This window comes from Pteronotus mesoamericanus, unplaced genomic scaffold (assembly GCF_021234165.1).
Source record: "Pteronotus mesoamericanus isolate MK-2021 breed Mesoamerican mustached bat unplaced genomic scaffold, CSHL_Meso_final contig_20, whole genome shotgun sequence".
NCBI classification, from domain to species: Eukaryota; Metazoa; Chordata; class Mammalia; order Chiroptera; family Mormoopidae; genus Pteronotus; species Pteronotus mesoamericanus.
Window position 1 is genome coordinate 65,025,730 of NW_026555085.1, and position 23,294 is coordinate 65,049,023.

The window sequence follows — 23,294 nt, forward strand, 5'->3', positions numbered from 1 at the left end:
TTAACAAATGATATTGTGCCAACTGGATAGGCTCATACATGAAGAAGAATTAAGTTGCATGATTTCACATCAAGTGCAAAAGTTAATTCAAAATGGACCAAAGACCTAACTATATGAGCTAAAAATATAAAACTTTCAGAAGAAAACGTACACATGTATCCTCACGACCTTGGATCAGGCAGTGTCTTTTTAGATATCACATCAAATGCATAAGCAGCCAAAGGAAAAATAGGTAAATAGAGCTTTATCAAAATTAAAAACTTTTGTGTTTCAAAGGACACCATCAAGAAAGTGAAATGAGAACCTACAGAATGGGAAAAGATTTTATGCAAATCATTTATCTTAGAGGACTAGTATCCAGAACAGATAAAGAACAATTCAACAATAAAAGGACAAGTAACACAATTCTAAAATGGGCAAAGGATTTGAATAGACATTTCTCCAAAAAAAAGATAAACAGATGGCCAGTGATCATCATGACTATCATTAGTTGTTAGGGACATGCAAATAGAAATCATTCACTATTGCTAGGATAGCTATTAATGTAAAAGGGTGAACAATAACAAATATTGTCAAGGATGTGGAAAAATTGGAACCATCATACATTACTGGTGGAAATGTAAAATGATACAGCCACTTTGGAAAACAACCTGGCAGTTTCTCAAAAAATTACCATATGACAGTAATTCGACCCAAGAGAATTGAAAAAAATATGTGCATGCAGAACCTGTACACAAACATTTTTAGCAGCATTATTCTTAATAACTGAAAAGTAAAAACAACCCAAATGTCCATCAATTAATTAATAGATAAGCAAAAGATAGTATACTAAGTGGAATATTACTTAGCCACGAAAAGGAATAGAGTACTCATACATCCAATCTACAACTTGGATGAACTTTGGAAATATTATTCCCTGGATGCAAAATGAAAGTATATAATATGCTTCCATTTATGTAAAATGTCCAAAGACAGAAAGGAGATCAGTGGTTGCCAGAGGCCCAGGGGAAGAAGGAATGGGAGTGATTGCTTATGAGTGCAGGTTCGTTCTGGCGATGAATAAAGTGTTCTGTAATTAGATAGTGATGGTGGTTGCACAACTTTGCATATATACTGAAAACCAGTGACTTGTGTATTTTGAAAGGACAAATTTTATAGTATATGGGATGTATTATTAAAATAGTTAATGTGAGAAAAAATCAAAAGCCAAAATACAGAATATAAATCAAGAATTTTAACTTTTAAATACAAAATATTTGTTGCTAAATTTGATTTATTTTTGAAATTTAATCAAGTCTTATTAGTTGTATAAAATCATAACCTAGCTTTCATTGTCTATTCCACATATAAACAATTAGTGTCATGTTTCACTCATGTTAGATCAACCAACATACATGTATATAAGAGTAACATGAATTGTTTAATATTATCAAATGTTTCTCTCCATGTACAATGGCTGTGAATATGCTAATTGGCGAGTACTACTGGAACCATGAATTGGAACAGGAAGAAAAACACAAAAATGAATGTTCAGCCCTACTTAGAAGTGAAACTTCATTGTGCAACAGCCCTCTGCGGTCATGCTCTGTTATTTTGTTTTACCAAACTGCTTCTGCTCAAGTCCTCTGCACACCTGGGAATCCTCTGAGGTGCCAGTCTCTGAGTTTGGCAATGACACAGCCACAACTTCATGGCCTTTAAATGAGACTCCTTTTGTTTTTAGGACATAGGATGGCAGATGTGGAAATGGGCTTCTTTGAGCCCTGAACAAGAGCACATGTTACAAGTCTCACTGTGTTCAGCGCTGGGCCGCCACGTGTTCTTTAATAAGATTTGTTATGAGTGTGCGCGTCTGTGATCTGCAGGGGTCCCTTCTGCAGGTCTCTGAGCGGGTGCTGCCGGTCACGTGACATCCATCTTTAGGCCTTAGTTGATCATCTGTCTCCCTTTTCACTCTTACACTTTCAGTAGATGCCGGTTATATGAATTTGATATTGAGATTGAATGGAATGGCAGGGATAATTTTGATTTGGCTAAGACAAATCTTTTTCCTTTCATGCTATGGCAAGAAGATCAAGATTTCTAGAACATAGAAGAACTGAGTGAAAAATGGTTTTGGTATCCATTCTTTTAAGCTTTTTTTTTTTTTCTCTCTGTCATTCATCAACTCAGTTTGTCTTAATAAATAAACTCTTTTATGTAAAATCTGATCTAGGTCCAATATCCTCTTGGGGAGGAATGCAAGTGAGAGGCTTGGCTTGCCACCCCACCTAATTATGCAGTTGATGGCTTATCTTGGTCGTATAAATGTTACCTCTTACTTTTCTTCTATTCAGTAGTAACTCACCCCCCGGGCAGAGTTACCTGCAGCTAGGAATGCTGTTTGAGAGCATCTTTGTTTAGTTGGTATTTAGGACAGGGCAAGGAGGCATTTGATTCACTGAGGTAGAAATCTACCTGTTAGGTTGAAACTTATCTGTGTGGGTTGATGCTTTCTTAGACAATCAAGACTTGTGTGTACGAACAGTTTCAGGAGGCTGCGCTACAGGGTGTCACCAGAGGTTTGCTCTGGTCATTTACAGATGTTGGCTGCTCTTGGTGGGAAGCGTGTGTGGTTCAAACACGGCCTCCAGACTGCCTGGGTTCCCTTCCTCCACTTGGTATCCTTGTGGCCTTGGTAAAGTTGGTTAACTTTAAAAAGTTAGTTAACTTTAGAAAATTAGAACTTTAAAGTTCTTTGCCTCAGTTTCCTTCTCCGTACAAGGATAATAAGGGTACTTCAGTCAGGGTTGTTTAAAGAGTAAACTAGTAATGCATATAAAGCACCTAAACAGTGCAGCCTGTCTAAATTTCTTTTTCTCGGTAAACCCTTTTGAATGGAGTTGATAGTTTTTCCTTTGCTCTTGAAAGGAATGGGGATATTGTAAGCTGTCAGGAATGACCTTTAGCTCTCTCAGCTCTGTGAGGTGTAATATTCCTTTGTACTTTTAAAAACAACACATGCTGCAATTAAGTATTAAATAGCAACATAAAACTTTATGATTTAAATAATTTTTAAATTCTCAAAAATCTCACAAAGGGCTTTTTTGAAATACTTGTCTTTTTCCACTTACACTGGCCTGATGTTTACCTTCTTTGGCAGAACTGATACTGCTTGGGGGAGCCACCTATTCATAGTCTGGACCCTTCTTCTCTAGGTGCTCTGTAGCTAATACTTTAACCTTTCATTTCCCCTTCACATTGCAGATATTCTCATTGTTAAAGGGAGGATAATTGTCTTTATGTTTTCAAGGATTGGATGTTCTGACAAGTTAGTCATTGAATTAGGTTTCTAGCTCAGACAAAACTACCTACAAGTGTAAGACTGTCTTTTTTTTTTTTTTTTTTTTTTTTTTACTCCCATCCCCAAATTAGGAGAGGCTGTGTTCTGACTGGACTTAGGTAACCTACCTCTATCATTGATCCCTGACCCACAGATTCAGTCTATTCCTAGGAATTTGGATCAGGCTTCTCAAGCTGTGGGCCAGGCCATACCACTATCACAATTCTACCTGTTCCCAGTGGTGTTATTCTTAGCTTAGGTTATTTGCTGGGTAGTTTTATTGTTATTTTATCATATTGATGTCATATGATTTTTAAGACTTAAAAAAAAATCCTTACCTGAGGATATGTTTATTGCAGAGAGGGAGAGGTGGGGGAGGGAGAGAGAGACCTCAGTTTCCTCTTGTACATATGCTGACCAGGGATCAAACCCACAACCTAGGTATGTGCTCTGACCGGGAATCGAACCTCTAGGCTTTTGGTGTACAGGATGACGCACCAACCAACTTAGCCTCCTGGCCAGGGCATTGCTGTCAGGTAATTTTTAAAAACAGAACCTGGGATATGCCCTGATTAATTCTAACAAAGTTGATGTCAGTTTTCTTTCTAAAATTAGCTTGTATGATTATCCAAATTATGTATGTAGTATAAAAGTTCAGATTTCTGTAAGGCTTATAACTAAAAGGAGCATTCTCCTGTCCCATGCCCTGTTCACCGTGTACCCTGCTCCAAAGGCATGTGCTTTCAACTCTTTTAGCTGATTTTTATGGTTATCTTCATATTTCTAAACAAAATGCTTATGTGGCTATATTTTGAATTTTCAAACTTATCTACAGACTTCCTTCAATGGAAGGTGAAGATTTAACTCTTTTATACTACCACTTTTCTCTCTTTTTGGCATAAGCTATATTGCAGCTTTTGGTTCAGTCACTTCAAAGGCAGTATAGCATAGTGGCTAAGAGTGAGGGCTCTGGGCTCAAATTCCAGCCTCACCACCCATTAGATTTGTGTGATTTTGAGCATTTTTCTGTATTGGTGCCCCAGTTTCTTTAAGAATAACCTACCTCCTCAGATTGCTGTGAATATTAAATGCCTTAATATATATGGAGCATCTAGAGTTTCTGGCACAGAATGAGTTTTGAGTAAATCCCAGCCATCATCACCATCGATACCATTGTGATCCGTGGCCACCTAACGCCTCCCTCTGCATGGAAAGGATTGGGCTGGCATGGCAGTCACAGGTGCGCTGGTCAGCCTGAATGTCTCCCGCAGGCTTTGTCCTGTACGCTTATCTCATGGACTATCAGAGGATTCGGACCTCCTGAGGACAGGCCGCTGCTGAGCAGGAGAGAAGCCCAAAGGGGCCGAGTGAGCATGCTCAGTTTCCTCTCCCAAAGGCGCCAAGCAGATAGTCATCTTCCCCAGGTCAGTGAGGGAGTGGAGACAGGCCTTGAGTAGATTCCACTGCGAAGTCCCTGAATGGGAAGCAAGAGGTCGGGGAATGAGGAAGGCTCCCTGTGACAAGTCTCTACTTGCACAGCATTAGGACAGATGTGTTTGTCTTGTGGGTGCGTATTTGTGATCTCCATAACATGACTGCTTACTCACTATGCTGCTTTTTGAAATTTGTAACATCCAAACATGGAAGTGTGAGGCATGCTCCAAGAAAACGATCAATCTGTGTTAAATTTGTTTGCTCTTTTTTAACCTATTTTGTCCATCAGGTCACCTCTAGAAGCATCCAAAATCTGTAATAGCCAAGGTAGTTTCTGGCTTATCTTCCTCCCAAATAATTATTTCCAAATATAGTAATTGAGGAAGAGCCCCATAATTTGGAAACTTTTGAAAGATTATTTAATGTAAAGCAACTACTTCTTCACTGAGGTATAATTGTAGAAAAAGAAACTTGCCTTACACTTAGGCATATAGAGTACGTTGCTGGTATTTTCGGACAAACTCGTCATCCCTTTCCCCACTCCCCAAACTCATTCTTTTCCTTTATTAGAATCTGCCTCTGCTCCTCACTGACTTTGTCACCTGGCCAGGTATATTAAGAGTCAACCTTATTGTCAACCCCTTTATCTTTTCATATCTAATGAATCCTAAGTTCTGTTGATGACATCACCCACATCTCTCCAACCTGTTTTTCTGGATACCCTGCCACTGTTGAGTTCAGATCATTGTCGTTTGTCAGTTGTAGAAGCCTTCCGACTGCCTCCTTCCCAGTCTCCCCCATGAATAGTCCATTCTCTGAACTGTTGATGTAATTCCTAGGTTAAAACCTAATGATGACTCTTTAATATATAAATTTTAAAGTCTATTTATTTCTTAGAATGACAGACCAGGTTGTACTGTAATTCTGGCTGTGTACTGTGTACTGGTTTAGACAACCACTTATATATGTTAATTTAGTACATGCTTTGCCCTCTGCATGGAATGTTCCTGCCCCCTATTTTCCCCATCTTTGCCTGATTAAGGCTTGTGCACCCTTCAAGACAGTTTGACTGTTACCCTGAGGAAAGAGTGTCTGACAGCTTCTTCCCTCCCATATCTGGGGTGGGTGTCCCTTCTTAGTGGTCCCATAATACACAGTTCACACCTTGCCATACTGTACACTGCTCGGTCCTTGTCTGTCTGCCTCTCTTGATTATGAGCTTCCTGAGATTAGAGACTTGAGGTCCCCAGTGCCCAGGGGAGCCTATGACTCAATCCATATTTATTGCATAAATAAAGCTGTATATCCCCTTCCCATTTATATTTGTTTAATTTCCTGGACTCTGTGTGTAAAATGCTGTATTTTTCCTCCCTTAAATTGGATTTTGTTGCTTTCAGTCTTATCTTAATATGGATTTTGAGTCCTGATTTTGCCAACTACCATATCAGCCATCCTTCTAGTTATTTATTTATTTGTTTGTTTGTTTGTTTATTGGTCGCCCAGAAAAATGGCAGCTCCATGAAGGCTATGTGCCTGTTTTGTTCGCTGGTATCTCCCCAGTACCTAGAACAATAATGGCATATACATTATATTAATGAATGAATGAATATATAGCATACAAATTGGATAAATGGAACTTAGGTTTCCTTTCAGGTCTGGTCCTTACCGTAGCCACATTCTCCAACATTTTTATTAGCGATAACTTTTAAAAGTTTCATTCATGATTACACAGGATTTGGTTCTGTGAATCTCATGGCAGAACAAGGCTGTACGGAGAAATTGAAGGAGAGTGTCATTGAACCAGGGCTATTTCATTGGGGGAGAAGCGACGCAGTACAGAAATGGTCAGCACCCTGCTGTAAGTAGGTGCAGTTTGATGTGCAGGGACTCTCTTCCGGCCTCTCAGAAAGCATGTTGCCAGAGTAAGGGAGGCACATCTTACTGTGGGCAAAGGAGGCGCTCTCTGAGAGAGGTGTAACAATCTGATGTTACATATCCAGCAGGAATTTCACTTTCAAGGATCGAATGTCCCCATTTGCTCATTTATTTGATACTTCTTGAGTATTTACTATAATGTGAAGATAAAAAGGAGGAAAGCACACATAAGGTACAGTGCTGGCATTTTAGAAATTTGGATTTGGAGAGACAAGGGGGGTGTGCGTGTGTGTAAAGACAATGGATGGGGTAAAGAACCTTGGGTCAGTGACAATGAATGGCACCGACAGTAAGTGCTGGAGAAGCTCAGAGAGGGAGAGAACAGCAAGAGTCATTGTGGTAGAACATTTGCAGAAGAGCTTGGTTTTGATACATTCTTCCGTAGACAGGCATTTTGAGAGCTTTGTTGGGTCCTTATCGTCCTGTTGAAAGGGTTACTAACTTGTGTTCCTAGCTTTAAAAGGTTTCCCAGTTTAGGCACACTGACAAGAGATTGTAAAAGTAGTATGATTGTTTACAAGAGGGGAAGGAATGGACAGAACAGAGCTTTGGACCAAACTGTATGGAGTATAAATGTAGAGGCTTCCACTTTAACAACTGAGCACCCTTAGGCAAATTACTTAATCTCTGAGCTTTGGCTACTTCAAATACTGTAACAGGGTTATTGTCTATCTCCTGGGGTTGCTTTGAAGATTGAATGATGTGGTGTATGTAAAATACCCCACATGTTGTCTGCCACATGGTACGTACTCAATAAATGTTAGTTTTCCTTTCTCCTTACAAAGGCAAGATGCTTGCTCTGAGTATATTTTCAGTGTTCCTATTGACCATTATTAGTTTTGACTTTAATTCTTGGTGGAGCCACCACCCATATGATTCCTGCCATTAAGAAGAGACAAATGTTGACAATGATGGAGAGGAGGTGTAGAGAAAAATGGATGTTTGAAGAGGATCTAATTAGGAATTCGATGACTAAGAATTTAAAATAATGAGTCTTATGAGAAAATGATATTCAGGTGAAGAATAGTTATTTATTTTCTTTCTATTTCAGAGAATTTTAAAAATATGTATATATTTGGTAAAAAATATTTCCCTCTTAACTAAGTTCCCCTCCACAGGCCATTAATCTTGTTATTACTGCAAAGTTTAAACAACGATAGTAATAATAGGATTATATATGTATATTAATTTATACTACCTCATTCTGCAAAGGATTTGAGGTGTTTTTCGGAAGCATAAAACACTACACAAATAAAATGGTAAGATAGGAACACAAAATAAGAAATCAGGAACCACTGAAAATACACAGTGCCCTGGCTGGTGTAGCTCAGTGCGGACTGAGTGCCGGACTGTGAACCAAAAGATCACTGATTCCCAGTCAGAGCATATGCCTGCGTTGCTGGCCAGGTCCCCAGGCGGGGGCGTGTGAAATGCAACCAGTCAATGTTTCTGCCTCACATCGATGTTTCTGCCCCTCTCTTTCTCCCACTCTCCCTCCCTCTCTAAAAAGAAATAAACCTTTTTAAAAATTATGGTATGTGGTTAAGACCAGGGGGAAAATAGTACCTAATACATAAACAGTAAGGGCCTAAATTGTTTAAATGCAGTAATAAATTTGACTTTAAGCTTCCTGGCAACCAAAATGAAATGGGAAGCGTGGTAGAGAAAGAGGAGAAAATTTACCTATTACTCAAGAAAACACAATGTTTCCTAACCCTTTGCTTCTTGTAAGAAGCACCAAATAATGAATTAATGTTGGCATTACCTTTATGGTAGACGCAAAAATGGCTTTCATCAGGCAGTTTCTTTAAGCCTCTCAGTGAAAGTTGAGGCCATGACGTCAGGAGACAACTCTGAAAGCAGTTCTACCAGGGAACCCAAGGTTCCAGGCCTGACCTAATCTAAGGGTAATGTGGAGAGTGCACTGCATAATTTTCCCATTTTCTTTAAATATGATTGCTTTCAACAAGTCTTTTGGTAAGAAATGTTCAGTTACAATTTCCTTTAGAGCACAAAGAGCAGACTTTAAGGTTGTCACCCTCTCATGGAAAATGAGAAGCCTAGTTAAGACTCACATTTAGCCTTATGACTAGCACACTGCCTTATGATCATGTGGGGAATTTTATCTGCTGCTTTAACAATGGTAAGGTTGGAAAATGTTCACTACTTTGTGAGTTTTAATAAATGGGGAGCGAGGAGCTTTGCATTAGAGACTAGAACTGTGAATCTAAGTGAGGACTTAAAAAAAATTCCCCCAAATCAAGACCAAATGTATACTACTTTGAATTTCTCTTTTTCTTCAAAATAGCTCTTTAAAAAAAACTATTTATTGATTTGAGAGAAAGAGAAGAAGGGGGAGAGACAGAGAAACATCAATCTGTCGTTCCACTTATTTATACATTCATTGGTTGATTCTTGTATGTGCCCTGATAGAGGATCAAACCCACAGCCTTGGCATGCACGGATGCAGCTGTAACCAACTGAGTGACTCAGCCAGGGCCTTACTTTGAATTTCTGAGAGCTGTAAATTAAAGGGGAACTCTGGAGACCCAGAAGTTATTGGTGTGACATATTGTGATTTCTTTTTTTAACCTCAGACTTGATGTTACTTTTCATATTTCAAGAGTAGTATATAATACACAATTCCAGAAGTCTCTGTAGTTGTTAGGGCCATGTTACATCAGCTCAGCGCTTCCCAAGGGAGGTGAATAGTTACAGGTGAGATCAATATTAATGTTGATCCCCTCTGTGCTCCTGAATTCCAAGTCCCTGAGCCATTGCCCCCAGCTATGTGCAAACTTGTCCGTTGTACTTTAGTGGGCTGTTCAAGTGTTATTATTTTCTATGCATGTCATGACCTGGTAAACACTGGGAAGTGAAGCTATAGTTCACTTCATATCTAGGTGATTGTTAGTTAGCATTGCTTTAACATTCTTTATTGGCTCTGGATGGCTCAGTTGGTTGGAGTATTGACACATACACAAGTTGGATACCTGGTCAGGGCACATACCTAGGTTGGGGGTTCCATCCCCAATTGGGGAGTGTACAGGAGGCAACTGATTGATTCTTTTCCCCCTCTCTCTCTGGCTCTCTCTTGCTCTCTGTCTAAAATTAATAAACATATCATTCTCGGGTGATGATTTTTTTTTTTTTTTTTTTAAAGAAAGAGCCCTGGCTGGTGTGGCTCAGTGGACTGAGCACCAGACAGAGAACCAAAGGGTCATCAGTTCGATTCCCAGTCAGGGCACATGCCTGGGTTGCTGGCCAGGTCCCCAGTAGGGGGCACATGAGAGGCAACCACACATTGATTCTCCTTCTCTTTCTCCTTCCCTAGAAAGAAAGAAAGAGAGAGAGAGAGAGAGAGAGAGGGAGAGGGAGGGGGGGAGGAGGGAAGGAGGAGGGAGGGAGGAGGGAGGAGGGAGGGAGGGAACCAATCTAAAAAAAAGAAAGAAAAGCTTATTAAAAACAGTCTTTATAGGGTCTTGATATTTTGAAGAAGCAAAAAAATATAGCTATTTAGAGAAGACATTTCCTCTCTAAGTATAAGTTCACTTCTTCTTTTACTTGTGCAACTTTCTGAGGTGAAAAGTAGGAGAGAGTCAGATTTTTCACTGTGAGAATGGAAGGTTACAGGGAGAAAGCCAGAATGACTCATGTGATAATGGATTAGAACTGAAGACATCAGTGTGAATTCATGTTTAGTGTAATACAGATGTGGATGGTTACATGTAGAAAACATTTAAGTATGGACTTCAGTATAGATTGAATAATGTTTCAATATTGGTTCATTAATTGGACAAATGTACCATACTAATGTCAGATGGTAATAATAGAGAAAGCTGGAGCAAGTATGTGGGCACTCTATATACTGTCTTCACAATTTTTCTGTAAATCTAACACTATTCTAAAATAAAGCAGAGAAGTCTTCAGTTTTGATCTTATTGTTGAGATAAGACTTGGGTGTTTTTATCTGAGAATGAGGTTTCCGAGAACTGTAGATACAAGTTAGCCAGGCAGCCGGTGTTTATGAAACGGTAGACTAAAACCTAGAACTTCCTGTAGTTGTAAGGCAGGTCTCTGCCACAGCAAGTGTCAGAACTGTCATCCTAACTGCCCGCACCAGAAAAGCTGCCTTTCTCACCTGTAAGCCTCATGAAATGCTATTAGGGTACAGAAGTTATGGATGGCGGGTGGGGCGGGGGGGATCATAAGAGTTCTCTTATTTTTACTTGATGTTTAAAAAAAAAACATTATTAATATAATGTGAAGAGAAGCTTTAATTCCAGAGCAGTGGAATATATGGAATTGGAATATTTCAATTTTGACAAATAGACTCTTATTTTTCAAGTGAACTTTGTAATAGAAGGAGTTTAAAATTGTCTTTCCAATTTTTAGCCCTTTCAGGAAAGGACTATCTCCTCTGGAATAATCCTTTGAGAATCTGAATACTACTTCATGTATCTTCTTTATATTCAATATTTCAAACAAAAGGGTAGTGAATAATATAGAAAATGGATGTTGTATATGCCCACTACTCAGATTCTGATTTTCTCTCCTTTTGAAAAGATGTAAAACATCACCAGCTCAATTGTGGTGCCTGAATACCCTTCCCCATTTCTGATCTCCTTCGTCCATGCCTTCCCAGAGGTAATCACGGACCTGAATTTGCTTTTATTATTCCCATTACATTTTGTACTGTTACTACATGTGTGTGACTCCAAATTCCATTGCATGCAATACCAACATTTCTTTATTTGATCAAGGTCATTTATGTTCTTCCAGTTGTTTACTGTTACAAACAGTGCTTTAGTGAACATTCTTATTCCTGTCTCCTCGTGTACATGTGTGACGTTTCTCTGCAGTACACACCTGAAAGCGGCAGTGCCGGAATGTGGGGTTTGCACAGCTTGGGCTTTCCTGTGTATCACCGAATTGCTGTTCACAATGTTTATTTCAATTTATGTGTTATGCATGAGAGTTGCCATTCCTTTATAGCCTCACTAAAATTTGTTATGGTCAGACTTCTTAATTTTTGCCAAATTATGGTGATTTATTATTGTTTTAATTTTCACTTTTCTGATTAGTAATGTCTATCTTTGTAAATGTCAGTTGGCCAAAGGGTTTTCTCTTCTGTCTGTTTCCTCCCAACTCTTTTGCCCATGTCTCTTTCGGGTTGTCTTTTCCTTATTGATTTATATAGCTATCTTTATAAATGCAAGATGGTAATAATGTGCTATTTACATACGCTGTAATGATTTCCTGTTCTGTAGATCATCTCTTTTTGCTGTGGTTCTACGGTCTTCTGAGGCATAAAAGTTGTAAATTTTAATGAGGTTAGATCTTATCCATATTTTCCTTCATGGTTTGTACCTACATCTTGAAAAACTTTTCTCTTATGAGGTCAAGATACACTTTATTTTAAGGTCCTTTTATTTTTTTCATATTTAGCTTTGTAATCTGGAATAAAATTTTTCTTCTATTGAATTTATTTCAGTGACTATTATTTTTCATATCCAGGATTTCTAATGAATACTATGTTTTATGTACTTGTCCTTGATTTTTTAAATTTGTTTCATAATTTCTTATTTACTTTTTAAAAAGATTTTATTTATTTTTAGAGAGAGGGTAGTGGAGGGAGAAAAAGAGGGAGAGAGACATCAATCACTTGCCTCTCATATGCTCCCAGACCTAGGTCCGAACCCACAACCCAAGCATGTGCCCTGACTGGAAATTGAACCAGCGAGCTTTTGCTTTGCATGACAGTGCCCAACCCACTGAACCACACCAGTCAGGGAAATAATTTCTTGGTTTTTTTAAATGAAAATTCTTTCATTTATTTCTTTGAAAGTTCTAAATCTACTGATTTTTAATTGTTTGATTCCCTCCTACCTCACCCTCCCTACCTAATGGTTTGTACTTTTCTTCCATCTGACTCCTTGAACTCCCAGGTTAGAACTAGGCCTGTTGAGTGTTGTGCTCCATGTTAACACTGAAAATCTCAGACCCAGCCATTGAACCAGTGGGGACCTTGTTTCAGGGCCAGGTCATGAGGCTGAGTCTGTATCCTCCTCCTTCCCCTGGAAGCCTGTAATGTTCTAAATATTAAAACTGTTAAGAAATCATAAAGTTCCCATCCAGCTCTCTCTTACCTCCAGCCTCCTCTCAACCAGGTGTTGGGGAATTCCAGCTCTGGTCTCAGCTAATCTGCTTGGCTCTCCTTTTCGGGTTCATAGGGAGCGCTTTTAGTCTTCTTTCAATGGCCACTGCCTGCTTCCAGACCTGGACCCCAGACGGCAGGTCCAATCTAGCCCATCCCTTTTTGCAGCTAGTCTGTAGCTCATAACTAGGTCTTTATTATATTTTTAAAAATACTCTTTAACTCTGAGCTGTAGTGCTACTTTGTGTTTGGAACAGCAGATGATGATATATGGAAGTGTGTGTTCACTGTGTCATCTTAATTGAGGTCTAGATTTTGTCTTAACGTGGCTCGATTGTGAGCTTCCTCAGAAAGGGATGGCTTTTCATCAACATCAAGCATTGTGCCTGGCTATGGGTGCTCTTGGTGGATGTTTTTTAAGGAAGGACTCTGGGGCATGTCTTCTAATTCCTGTTTACATCTGGAATGTTCAGTTTGAATCCCACTGAAGTTACATAACCTTGGCAAATTGTTTAACACCTGTAATCTTTTTCCCCATGTTTAAAATGAAGATAATATACCTCAGAGGGTTGCCTAATGATCTAAGACAATTCTGTGCAGGTCCTTCCCATGGATTAGGAAGCATTCCAGAAAGCTTAGTTTTCTCCTGCACATCTGCTCCCACCCCACCCTCTTTGGTGATTAACAATTTCCCTGGCAGAGCAAACAGTTTTCTGCAATTGTTGGATATAGTGTTCTATGTATGTCAAGTAGGTTAAGATGGTTGATAGTGTCATCCAGATTTGTATATTTTACTGATTTCTTGTCTTCAGGTTCTGTTAATTACTGAGATGTCCTAAAATATACAACTGTGAATTTGTCTAGTTCTTTTAGTTCTCTGAGTTTTATTTTGTGTGTTTGTTTTTGATGGCATTATTTTTTGTTACTGTTGACATCTTCCATGTAGGTTCAGCGTTATTGAGGTGTAATTAAGATGTAATAAACTGAGTGTTTAAGGTTATGTAATTTGATGAATTTTGTCATATGTGTATAAACCAGTAAAACCACTACTACAGTCAAGATAATGAATATATACCATTGCTGTCAAAAATTTCTTTGTGCCCCTTGGTAATCCCTTCCTCTAGCCCCTCCCTCCACCTTGCCACCTCCCAACCAGCTACACTTAAATATAAATTAATTTGTATTTTTTAGAATTTCCTATAAATGGAATCATACTTTATATACTCCTTTGTAGTCTGACCTCTTTCACTGAGCATGATTATTTTAGTTTTCATCTATGTTGTATTTATCAAAAGTTCACTCCTATTTATTGCGGAGTAATATTCCATCATAAGAATACAGCATAATTTGTTTATTCAGTCACTTATTTCTGGACATTTGGATTCTTTCTAGTTTTTTTCTCTTTTTTTAGGATTTTATTTATTTATTTTTAGAGAGGGGGAAGGGAGGGAGAAAGAAAGGAAGAGAAACATCAATGTGCCAGAGAAACATTGATCTGTTGCCTCTTGCATGCCCCCAACTGGGGATCTGGCTTGCAACCCAGGCATGTGCTGTGACCGAGAATTGAACCATTGACCTTTCAGTTTGCAGAATGACTCCCAGCCCACTGAGCCACACCAGTCAGGACTCTTTCCAGTTTTTGACTATTAGATAGCTGTAAGTGTCTGTATACAACATTTCGTATGGACATATGTTCTAGTTTCTATTAGGTAAATATCTAAGAGTAGAGTGGCTTGTCATGTGGTAAGGTTATGTTTAACTTCTTAAAAAATTCCTAAAGTGTTTTCCAAAGTTGTTGTACAATTTTATATTGCTGGTAGCAGTGTATAACAGTTCTAGTGGCTTTACACCCTCACCAACACTTGGTACAATTAGTCCTTTTCATTTTAGTTATTCTAATAGATATGTGTGGTTTTTCATTGTTATTTCATTTACATTTCCTTCATGACCAATGATGTTGAACATCTTTTCATATGCATATTATTTTTCCATTTGTGTATCTCTTTAATGAAGTTGACTTCTGCCCATTTTTAAATTGGGTTGCTTTTTCATTTATTGAGGTTTGAGAATTCTTTATATAATCTGGATACAAGTTCTTTATTAGATAAATAACTTGCAAATCTTTCCTCCCAGTTTGTGGCTTTTTTCATTCCTAAAGTGTCTTTCAAAGAGAAGTTGTTAGTTTTTTTTTTTTAAAGATTTTATTTATTTATTTTTAGAGAGAGGGGAAGGGAAGGAAAAAGGGAGAAACATCTCCCTTTTTGGAGATGTGTTGTTGCTTCTCATGCTCCCCCTACCAGGGACTTGGCCTGCAATGCAGGCATGTGCCCTGACTGGGAATCAAACCAATGACCCTTTGGTTCGCAGGCTGTCACTCAGTCCATTGAGCCACACCAGCCAGGGCAGAAGTTATTAATTTTAATGAAGCCTCGTTTATCAATTTTTTCTTGTATTGATTGTGTTTTTGATGTTGTATCTAGGTAATCTTTGTCTAACCCAGGGTCACAATGACTTTCTCCAATGTTTTCGTCTAGAAGTTTTCTAGTTTTCAGTTTCAAATGTAAGTTTTATGGTTTATTTAAGGTAATTTTTTATATGATAATGTAGGGATCCAATTTCATTGCTTCATGTATTTCTGAAGTCTTAAATATATATAAATTAATCATTATTATATCTTCCTAGTGCATTGACTCTTTTATCATTATGAAGTACCCCTCTTTGTTTTTCTAATAATACTTTTTGTCATGCAGTTTATTTTGTCTAATATTAGTATAGCCACTCCAGCCTTCTTAGGGTTATTATTTGCATGGCAAATCTTTTTTCATTTTTTCATTTTCAACTTATTTGTGTATTTTTATTTAAATTGCATCTCTTTAAACAGAATATAATTGATTCTTGAGTTTTTATCCAGTTAGACAATCATCATTTGATTGGAGTCATGAGTCTATTTTTAATGTAATTACTGATATAGGCATATTTAGGTCTGACATTTTGCTATTTGTTTTCTATTTGTCTCATTTGCCTTTTTTTTTTAAAAAAAAAGATTTATTTATTTTTAAAAAGAGGGGGAGGAAAAAATGGATGTGAGAGAGACATTGATTGGTTGCCTCTTGCACGTGCCCCAGCTGGGGACCGAACTCACAACCTAGGCATGTGCCCCAACCAGGAATCGAACCGTCTTGTAAAGAAATTATGAGGAAAAAGAGTGTGTGTGTGTGTGTGTGTGTGTGTGTGTGTGTATTTCAGTCCTTCTTTGGAATTGTTTCCTGTCAATCTGAAGGACCCTAATATTTCTTGTAGTGGAATACTCCTAGGAACAAATTCTCTCCGTTTTTATGATCTGAAAATATCTTTATTCTGCCTTTATTTTTTGAAGTCTGGTTTGGCTGGATATAGAATTCATGATTGACAGTTTTAAAAAATTATCTTTCAGCACTTTGAATATGACAGTTCCAATAGCCCCGATTATTTCTTATGAGAGGCCAACTGATAATGCTATTATTGTTTTTCCTGGATATAATGTTATTTTCCTCTGGATGGCTTTCAAAATTTTCTGTTTATCTTTGGGATTCAGAAGCTTATGATGTGGTTAGGACTAGTTTGCTTAGTGTTTATACTGTTTGAGGTTCGTTAAGCTTCTTATATCTGAGTTAATATTTTTCACAAAACTTGTGATTTTTGGGGGGGCACTTTTTTCTCTATATATCTTCTTCTGCTCCTTCTTTTTCCCTTCTTCTGTGATTTCAACTATACTTACGTTGGGTTCCTTGATTTTTGTCCCATAGATCTCTAAAACTGTTCATTTTAATTTGCTATTATGTTTCTCTTTGTTCTTTGAATTGGGTAATTTCTGTTTTCAAATTCCAAGATTTTTTCCTTATTTATCTTCATTTTGCTAGTGAGCCTATTGAATATATTTTTCAGTTATTTTACTTAATCTAGAAAAAATTCTTCTTAAATATTAAACCTAACCACTTCCTTTGACTGATTTGCATTCTCCTTTGGCCATACACTGAGAGCTGGGATTGATTCTTACAATGGAGACAGAGAGGATCTGAGTGGGGAAACTGTAAAGCTGCATGGTATTTTTTGAAAAAAGATCTCCCAACCTAGCTTTATTGGATGTTTCTCTCTATAATATCAAATACACACATATTCAAATAGAGTATACAAACACATGGTAGTAAAGCCTTTAGTATGCATTTAAAAAATTTTATTTTTTAATTATAGTTTACAGTCAATATTATTTTATATTAGTTTCAGGAGTACAGCGATTACACATTTTTTGATACTTATATCCCCTAAGGCATTATGCATATTCTCTGTGGTGTTCTGGAGGTAACTATTTGCATGTATGCTACTAGACTGAAAATTATTTGAAGGTCGAGAAATCTCAACAACCTAGGATAGTGCTTAAACATAATTGGCACTTTTTATATGAAAGGAGAGAATGTTATTCCATAATTTAAATAGCACTTCTTCCACTGAAAAATATTTATGTTTTCAACAATTTTAGGAAACTCTGTGTGGGTGTTTGGTTGAATTACATAGAGGGATTAGGTGTGGTTTATATTTTTTTAAATAAAAACTTTACCATGCTGGATATAATAACTGTGTACTTGAGTTTCTCAATTATTAAGTAAACTTAATAAAAGTACTTCCTTCATCAACATACACAAATATATTATCATTTCAGCAGCTCACATTACTGAGTTTCTATTAATAATAATCACAGTCAGACTTGGAAAGGGTTAAAGAGAATAACAGTTTATTATATTTTTATGATGTATATGATAACCCATAAGACTTTGGATTCTTTGGAATGCCAGATTAAAACTTTATAAAAACCAGAAATTTTAATGAGTTTATAATAGCAAGTAATTATCCATTCAAGAATTAGTTTCTTTTTGAACTTGATCAGAAGATTGGCCTAACTTCATATATTGCTAATTTTTGTAACAATACATTACTGGGATTTAGCTAAGACACAATAGTGTAAAATTAAAAAATGAGATATTTCATGGTCAGGAACCAGGTAGAAGCTCTAAAACCCGTAAGAAGGATGTTTACGGGTTAAGGAAGAACATTTTGTGTGGATTCATCCCACCCCATGGGAGAAGTGGGGGTGCATGCTCTTTTACTTGCTATCTAGTGAGAAGAGCTTTAAAGGTATCACTTAGAAACTTAAAGAATTCTCCTCATTTAGGGGGCACAGAGGATGAGGGTCTTAATCCCTGAGAAATGCAACAAGCAGAGAACTAGCTGGCTCCCTGCTCTGAAGAGCTATCCAAGAGGCGCTGTGCTGGAGTTTGCCTGTGCTCCAGTGTTTGTCAGGGTAAGGGAAGTGTGATCAGAGGCAGGTCCGGAGGAGGAGAGGGGCAGCCTGGAACTGTCAGATTCCTTCCCAGATAAACTGCCTAGAAGGGCAGTAAGGCTGCAACAGGGAGTCTTGGAGCTAGAGCTAGAAGGGATTCTGAAGCGAGACTGAAGAACCCACAAAAGCACATCTGAGAAAACAGTCAGCTTTAAACATGCGCAGACAGGCCTTTGGGCAGAACCATTTCAGCTGGCATCGCCTTGCCCCCCTTGTCGCAGTGTGCCTCTCTCCTGTGCCCACCTCGGAGGATGACAGCTGGGGACGCGGAGAAGAAGTCAGAGGAAGGAGACAAAGCTGATTTTACTCTTTCCCCAGAGGGGATTGGGAAAAAAGATTTGATTACCAAGTGAAGATTGGTTTGTTAACTAAAGTGACCCTAGGTCTTTCTGTTATTTAACATTGGCTAGAAGATCATGTGGGCCTGAAGTGGTCCTCCAACGGCAGGGGAATACTTTCCCCTGCATAAACTTTAAGAGGAAAATTGAGACAAAAATAAAGTTATATTTGATTATATCCAGCAGTTAGTGCTTATTCAGTGGACATAAAAATCTGTAAAAGTTTTCATTTTTGGTGTAGGAGATCAAAATTTATAGTAATGTATAAAGAATTGCTTTTATTCTTGAAAGTGCCTTGACTCATATGAGCATTACACACAGTATAAGTATATGCTCCTGGATTTTTTAATGTGGTCTCCTATTTATTGTTGGCACTTTACTTAATTGTAAAAGTGTCTTTATCCAAAAATAGAGGGTGTAACATTATTCTTCTAGTCTGCCTAGATTGTTTCATAAACATGATAGGTGACTAAACTCTTTTGAATGAGATTCAGTTATTTCACATTGGGGGTATTTTTACATTAGTTAACTAAAACATTCTTTTAAAAAATTATTAATTGATTTTAGAGGGGGAAGAGAGAGAGAGAAAACATTGATTTGTTCTACTTTATGTATTCCTTGGTTGATTCTTGTATGTGCCTTGACTGGGGATCAAACCTGCAACCTTGGCATATAAGGATGATGCTCTAACTGAGCTACGCAGCCAGGGCCTAAAAAATTCTTTTATCTCCTTAAGAAGATCCAAGCTGAACACCTCTGCACATTTGAGGCTAGGACTCTGCTAACTCATCTGGCTAGTCACCTCTCTCTACTGTTCACTTCTGAATCCCCACAGACCCCTACCACTAACACCTAAGTCAGGATTACATTGTTTGTACAGTCTCTTCATTGTGTTTTGTTTTAAGGTCACAGTCTCACTCCTTTCCAGTAAGGGAAGAAAGGAAATGGAAATATAGCTGATTTAAATATATAGAATTTTTTTAAAAAATTAAAATGTAAGAAGACAAAGAAATAAATGAAATTGTTAGTCTGGTTAAGTTTCATTTGGACCCTGTTATTAAGAGTTGACCATTTGTATAGAGTCTGGATTTCCTTTGCTGAGGAAATATAGTAATATACTAGTAGACTTTCAGAGCTTGATGGAGATCTATATAGATCATCTGTTTCATCTTATGAGACAGATGATTTGTTGTTAAAATTCTAAATTAAGTGCTTCTTTGCTAGATAATGATGTATAGGTGCGTTTTCTCTAATCCTTAGTAATTCTGGAACCGTGTATATGTTTGATTCTCTTTTGAGATAAGAAAACAGACTCAGGGGAAGTGATTTGCCCAAGGATATATTATAGTTACAGAGTTGGGAGATTTGGACCCAGATCCATGTTCCCTTAGACCCCATTAGTTTATTATACTTTTAAAGAAGAATTTACAGACATTATATCTCATGAGAACACTCATTTCTTTGACACAAAATTATGATAATTTGTACTCAGTATTTGTTTCTATTTTCATTTTATTTATTTATTTGGGTTTTCATAAAATCAGGACAGGAAATTATGACTTCTGGTTCTTAATTTTTTTTTTTATGGTGAAAGATACCATACTTTCAGAAAGAAGATAAAATGTATGTATGGTTTTATTAATAATGTGAGTGCCCATTAACTATTGCCCAGGTCAAGAAATAGTCTACCTGTGTATGATTTGATTCCCTTAGCAAATGAACTAAGCCCAGACTGTAAGCAAATGTTCATTTCATTTCTTTTTTAAGATTTTATTTATTTATTTTTAGAGAGAGGGGAAGGGAGGGAGAGAGGGAGAGAAACATTAATCAGTTGCTTACTGCCCCCAGCTGGGAGCTGGCCCACAACCCAGGCATGTGCCCTGACCGGGAACTAAACCAGTGACTTTTCATTTTGCAGGCTGGTGCTCAAGTCCACTGAGCCACACCAACCAGGGCCAAAATTTCATGTCTCAACCCCTAGATCCAAATGGTTATAATTCCTTTTTCTCCTACCAGTGGTTAACCACTATCCTTACTTCAGTGTTCATAATTTCTTTACAATTTAACTACTTAAGGTATTTTTTTTCAGTGATTTCTTTTTTCATACAGCAGTTGCTTAAAGCCATAGAACTCAGGGTAGAGATTAATAGTGTTTGAGTCATAGAATGTTTGATTTATTTAAGAATATAAACTTTCCAAGAATTAGATTCAACACAAATAATTGCTATGCTAATTACAGTTAGTATCGGCCAGTTCTTTGAGCTATGATTCATATTTGTTACATACTCATATTTGTTGGAAAAGCTTATTCCAACTTTCCCCCCTTCACTGGTCTGTGTAATACCTTTTCTGCATTAATATTTTCCTAAATATGCATTATACCTTGTGGAATAAGTGCAAATACAATTTACCATTGTTGTAATGTCCTTCTTTTCCTTTTCTTTACAGCATGGGTAGGTTCTCTCTCCATGGGGATGGTTTTCTTTTGCTGCCCAATAGCCAGTGTCTTCACAGACATGTTTGGTTGTCGGAAAACAGCTATCGCGGGTGCCGCTGTTGGATTCATTGGGCTCATGTCCAGTTCTTTTGTAAGGTAAGGCCTTGGTTTCTTTACATTGCATTTCAAGAAATGTTAGATACCTTAAAGTTTTCCTTTCAGAAACTTTGCTGTTTACAAGGAAAAATCCTCCTTTCATTGCTTAAACTATAAGCAACATAACGTACATGTTGTTTTCCATAGCAGCAAATCAGAGCTTGAGAAATTGAATGTTTCTGCTTGCAGCACCTAAGAGTTAGATGTCAGTCAGGATATACGTGGTCCCTAGAGCAAGAAAAATGTTTCTCCTTTTCTTATTTTCTATTCACATAAAAATCCTAAAAGAAGTCCCAACAGTGAGTTGTCTAAAGCAATAAATTAGTTTAAGGTCAGCTTAGTCTGAGGCCCAACAGGTACAATAAGTGGTATGTTGAAGCATTTGTTCATAGGCTCATTGTGAAGTATTTTTATTAATGAAAACAGAGTTTTGCTCTTTATTCAACCTAGGTAGAGAATTCCTGTGTGCATTTTTTAAAAGAGAACATGCTAAAATTTAAAAAGGTTATGGCAAAATGAAGTGGTCAAAGGCAGCTTAAAATAAAAAATACCAATACACTTTTCCCGTGTCTGTTAAAAGATGTGCACTGAAGAGGAACTAACTGCAAAGAGCTGATGGGCAAATTGCTGTATGAAGCACATTCCCTCCAATTCCAGCTCTACTAGTAAATCCCTTTGCTTCGTCAGGATAATCCTTAGTTAGAGAAACACTGGTGTAATATGTTGCTCTGGCTAACAGGAGGTGATTAATAACTAAACCTCTTAAAATGATACCCATCTTGCATCTTCTTTAGTGGTGTATCTTAATTTCTTGCCTCTTTCCCTTCCCTACCTGTCTTCATGCACTAGTTGAAAAGTATCATTGAGGTTATTAGAAAAACACACACACTTACATTTCTTGCCCTGATTATTTTTAAATATTCTGGGTTTAATCAACAGAATCTTTGGTTTACTAAGTTTATCTCCACCCCACCTACACCCTTTCCTCAACTGTAAGATGAGCCTTTCTTTTTTACCTAACTTAGAAATTTTATTTGGAGTATAAAAATATATTTTTTTTGTCTTGATAGAAAATATATATTCCATCTTTGAACAACAAACAAAGCTCAAAGTGAATAGAGAAAGTAAGTAACAAACATCAGAGGGGAAATAAACAAAACAGAATCTAAAGACAATACACAGAATCAGTGAAACCAAGAGCAGGTTCTTTAAAAAGATAAACAAGACTGATCGAGAAAAAAAAGAGAGAGGACCCAAGTAAATAAAATTAGAAGTGATAAAATAGCAACAACTGACACCACAGAAATACAAAGGATTATAATAAAATACTATTGGGTTGGCCAAAATGTTTGTTTAGTTTGTTTCATAAAATAAAAGACACTTTTTTCATTTTCACCAATAACTGTTGATTTGGACATTTTGAGTATGTCAGCTATCTCCTGCATGGCATAATGTTGACTGTTCTCAGTTAATGTCTCTTATTTGATCACTATCAACTTCAACTGATCTACCCAACCATGGAGCATCGTCCAGTGTGAAATCTCTAGCACAAAACTTCGCAAACGCCTTACGAAGGCATTTGATCAGTTGTGGCACCTTCTCCATACACTGAGTCAATCTCTATTTGTATTTCAGTTGCATTTTTACCTTTCTTGAAATAATAAAGCATAATATGCTGAAAATGTTGCTTATTTTTTTCCACCTTCAATATTAAAAATTCAGTTTTTTTTAAATGTATACTGATATCAAAGCTGTCACAATACAGTTTAACAAAATTCTTTTGAATGAATTTAAAAACAACTAAATGCTACTAGAGCCATCTTATGAAAAGAAACAAACAAATTTTTGGCCAACCCAATACAAGTAATCATATGCTAACAAGTTAAATAATCTGGAAGAAATTAAAAATATATATATAGAGAGAGAGAGTACATCGTTAAAGTGCCTTTAGGATTTTTTTCCTTCTAAAGTCATCTTTTAAAAAAACAAAAACCAGTTTTGTTTGAAATAAGATTGTGTTTGGTTAATTTTGTGAGATCATTTACTTTTAGTTCTTTTTTTTAGCAGTAATACAACATTATGTTATTACCAACTCGTCAGATACCTGTTTGGATCTGGAAGTTTCCAGGTACTCCTTGTCA

General features: G+C 37.2%; 1 protein-coding gene across 1 annotated transcript in view; it reads left to right on the plus strand.

The window, feature by feature from the left end:
- The window catches only part of SLC16A10 (solute carrier family 16 member 10), a 108,260-nt gene that overhangs the window by 37,479 nt on the left and 47,487 nt on the right, over positions 1-23,294 (plus strand). Inside the window, exon 2 of the mRNA XM_054569834.1 lies at positions 21,009-21,153. Within this exon, the coding sequence (XP_054425809.1) occupies positions 21,009-21,153 (145 nt within the window). The remainder of the gene's footprint in view (positions 1-21,008; positions 21,154-23,294) is intronic.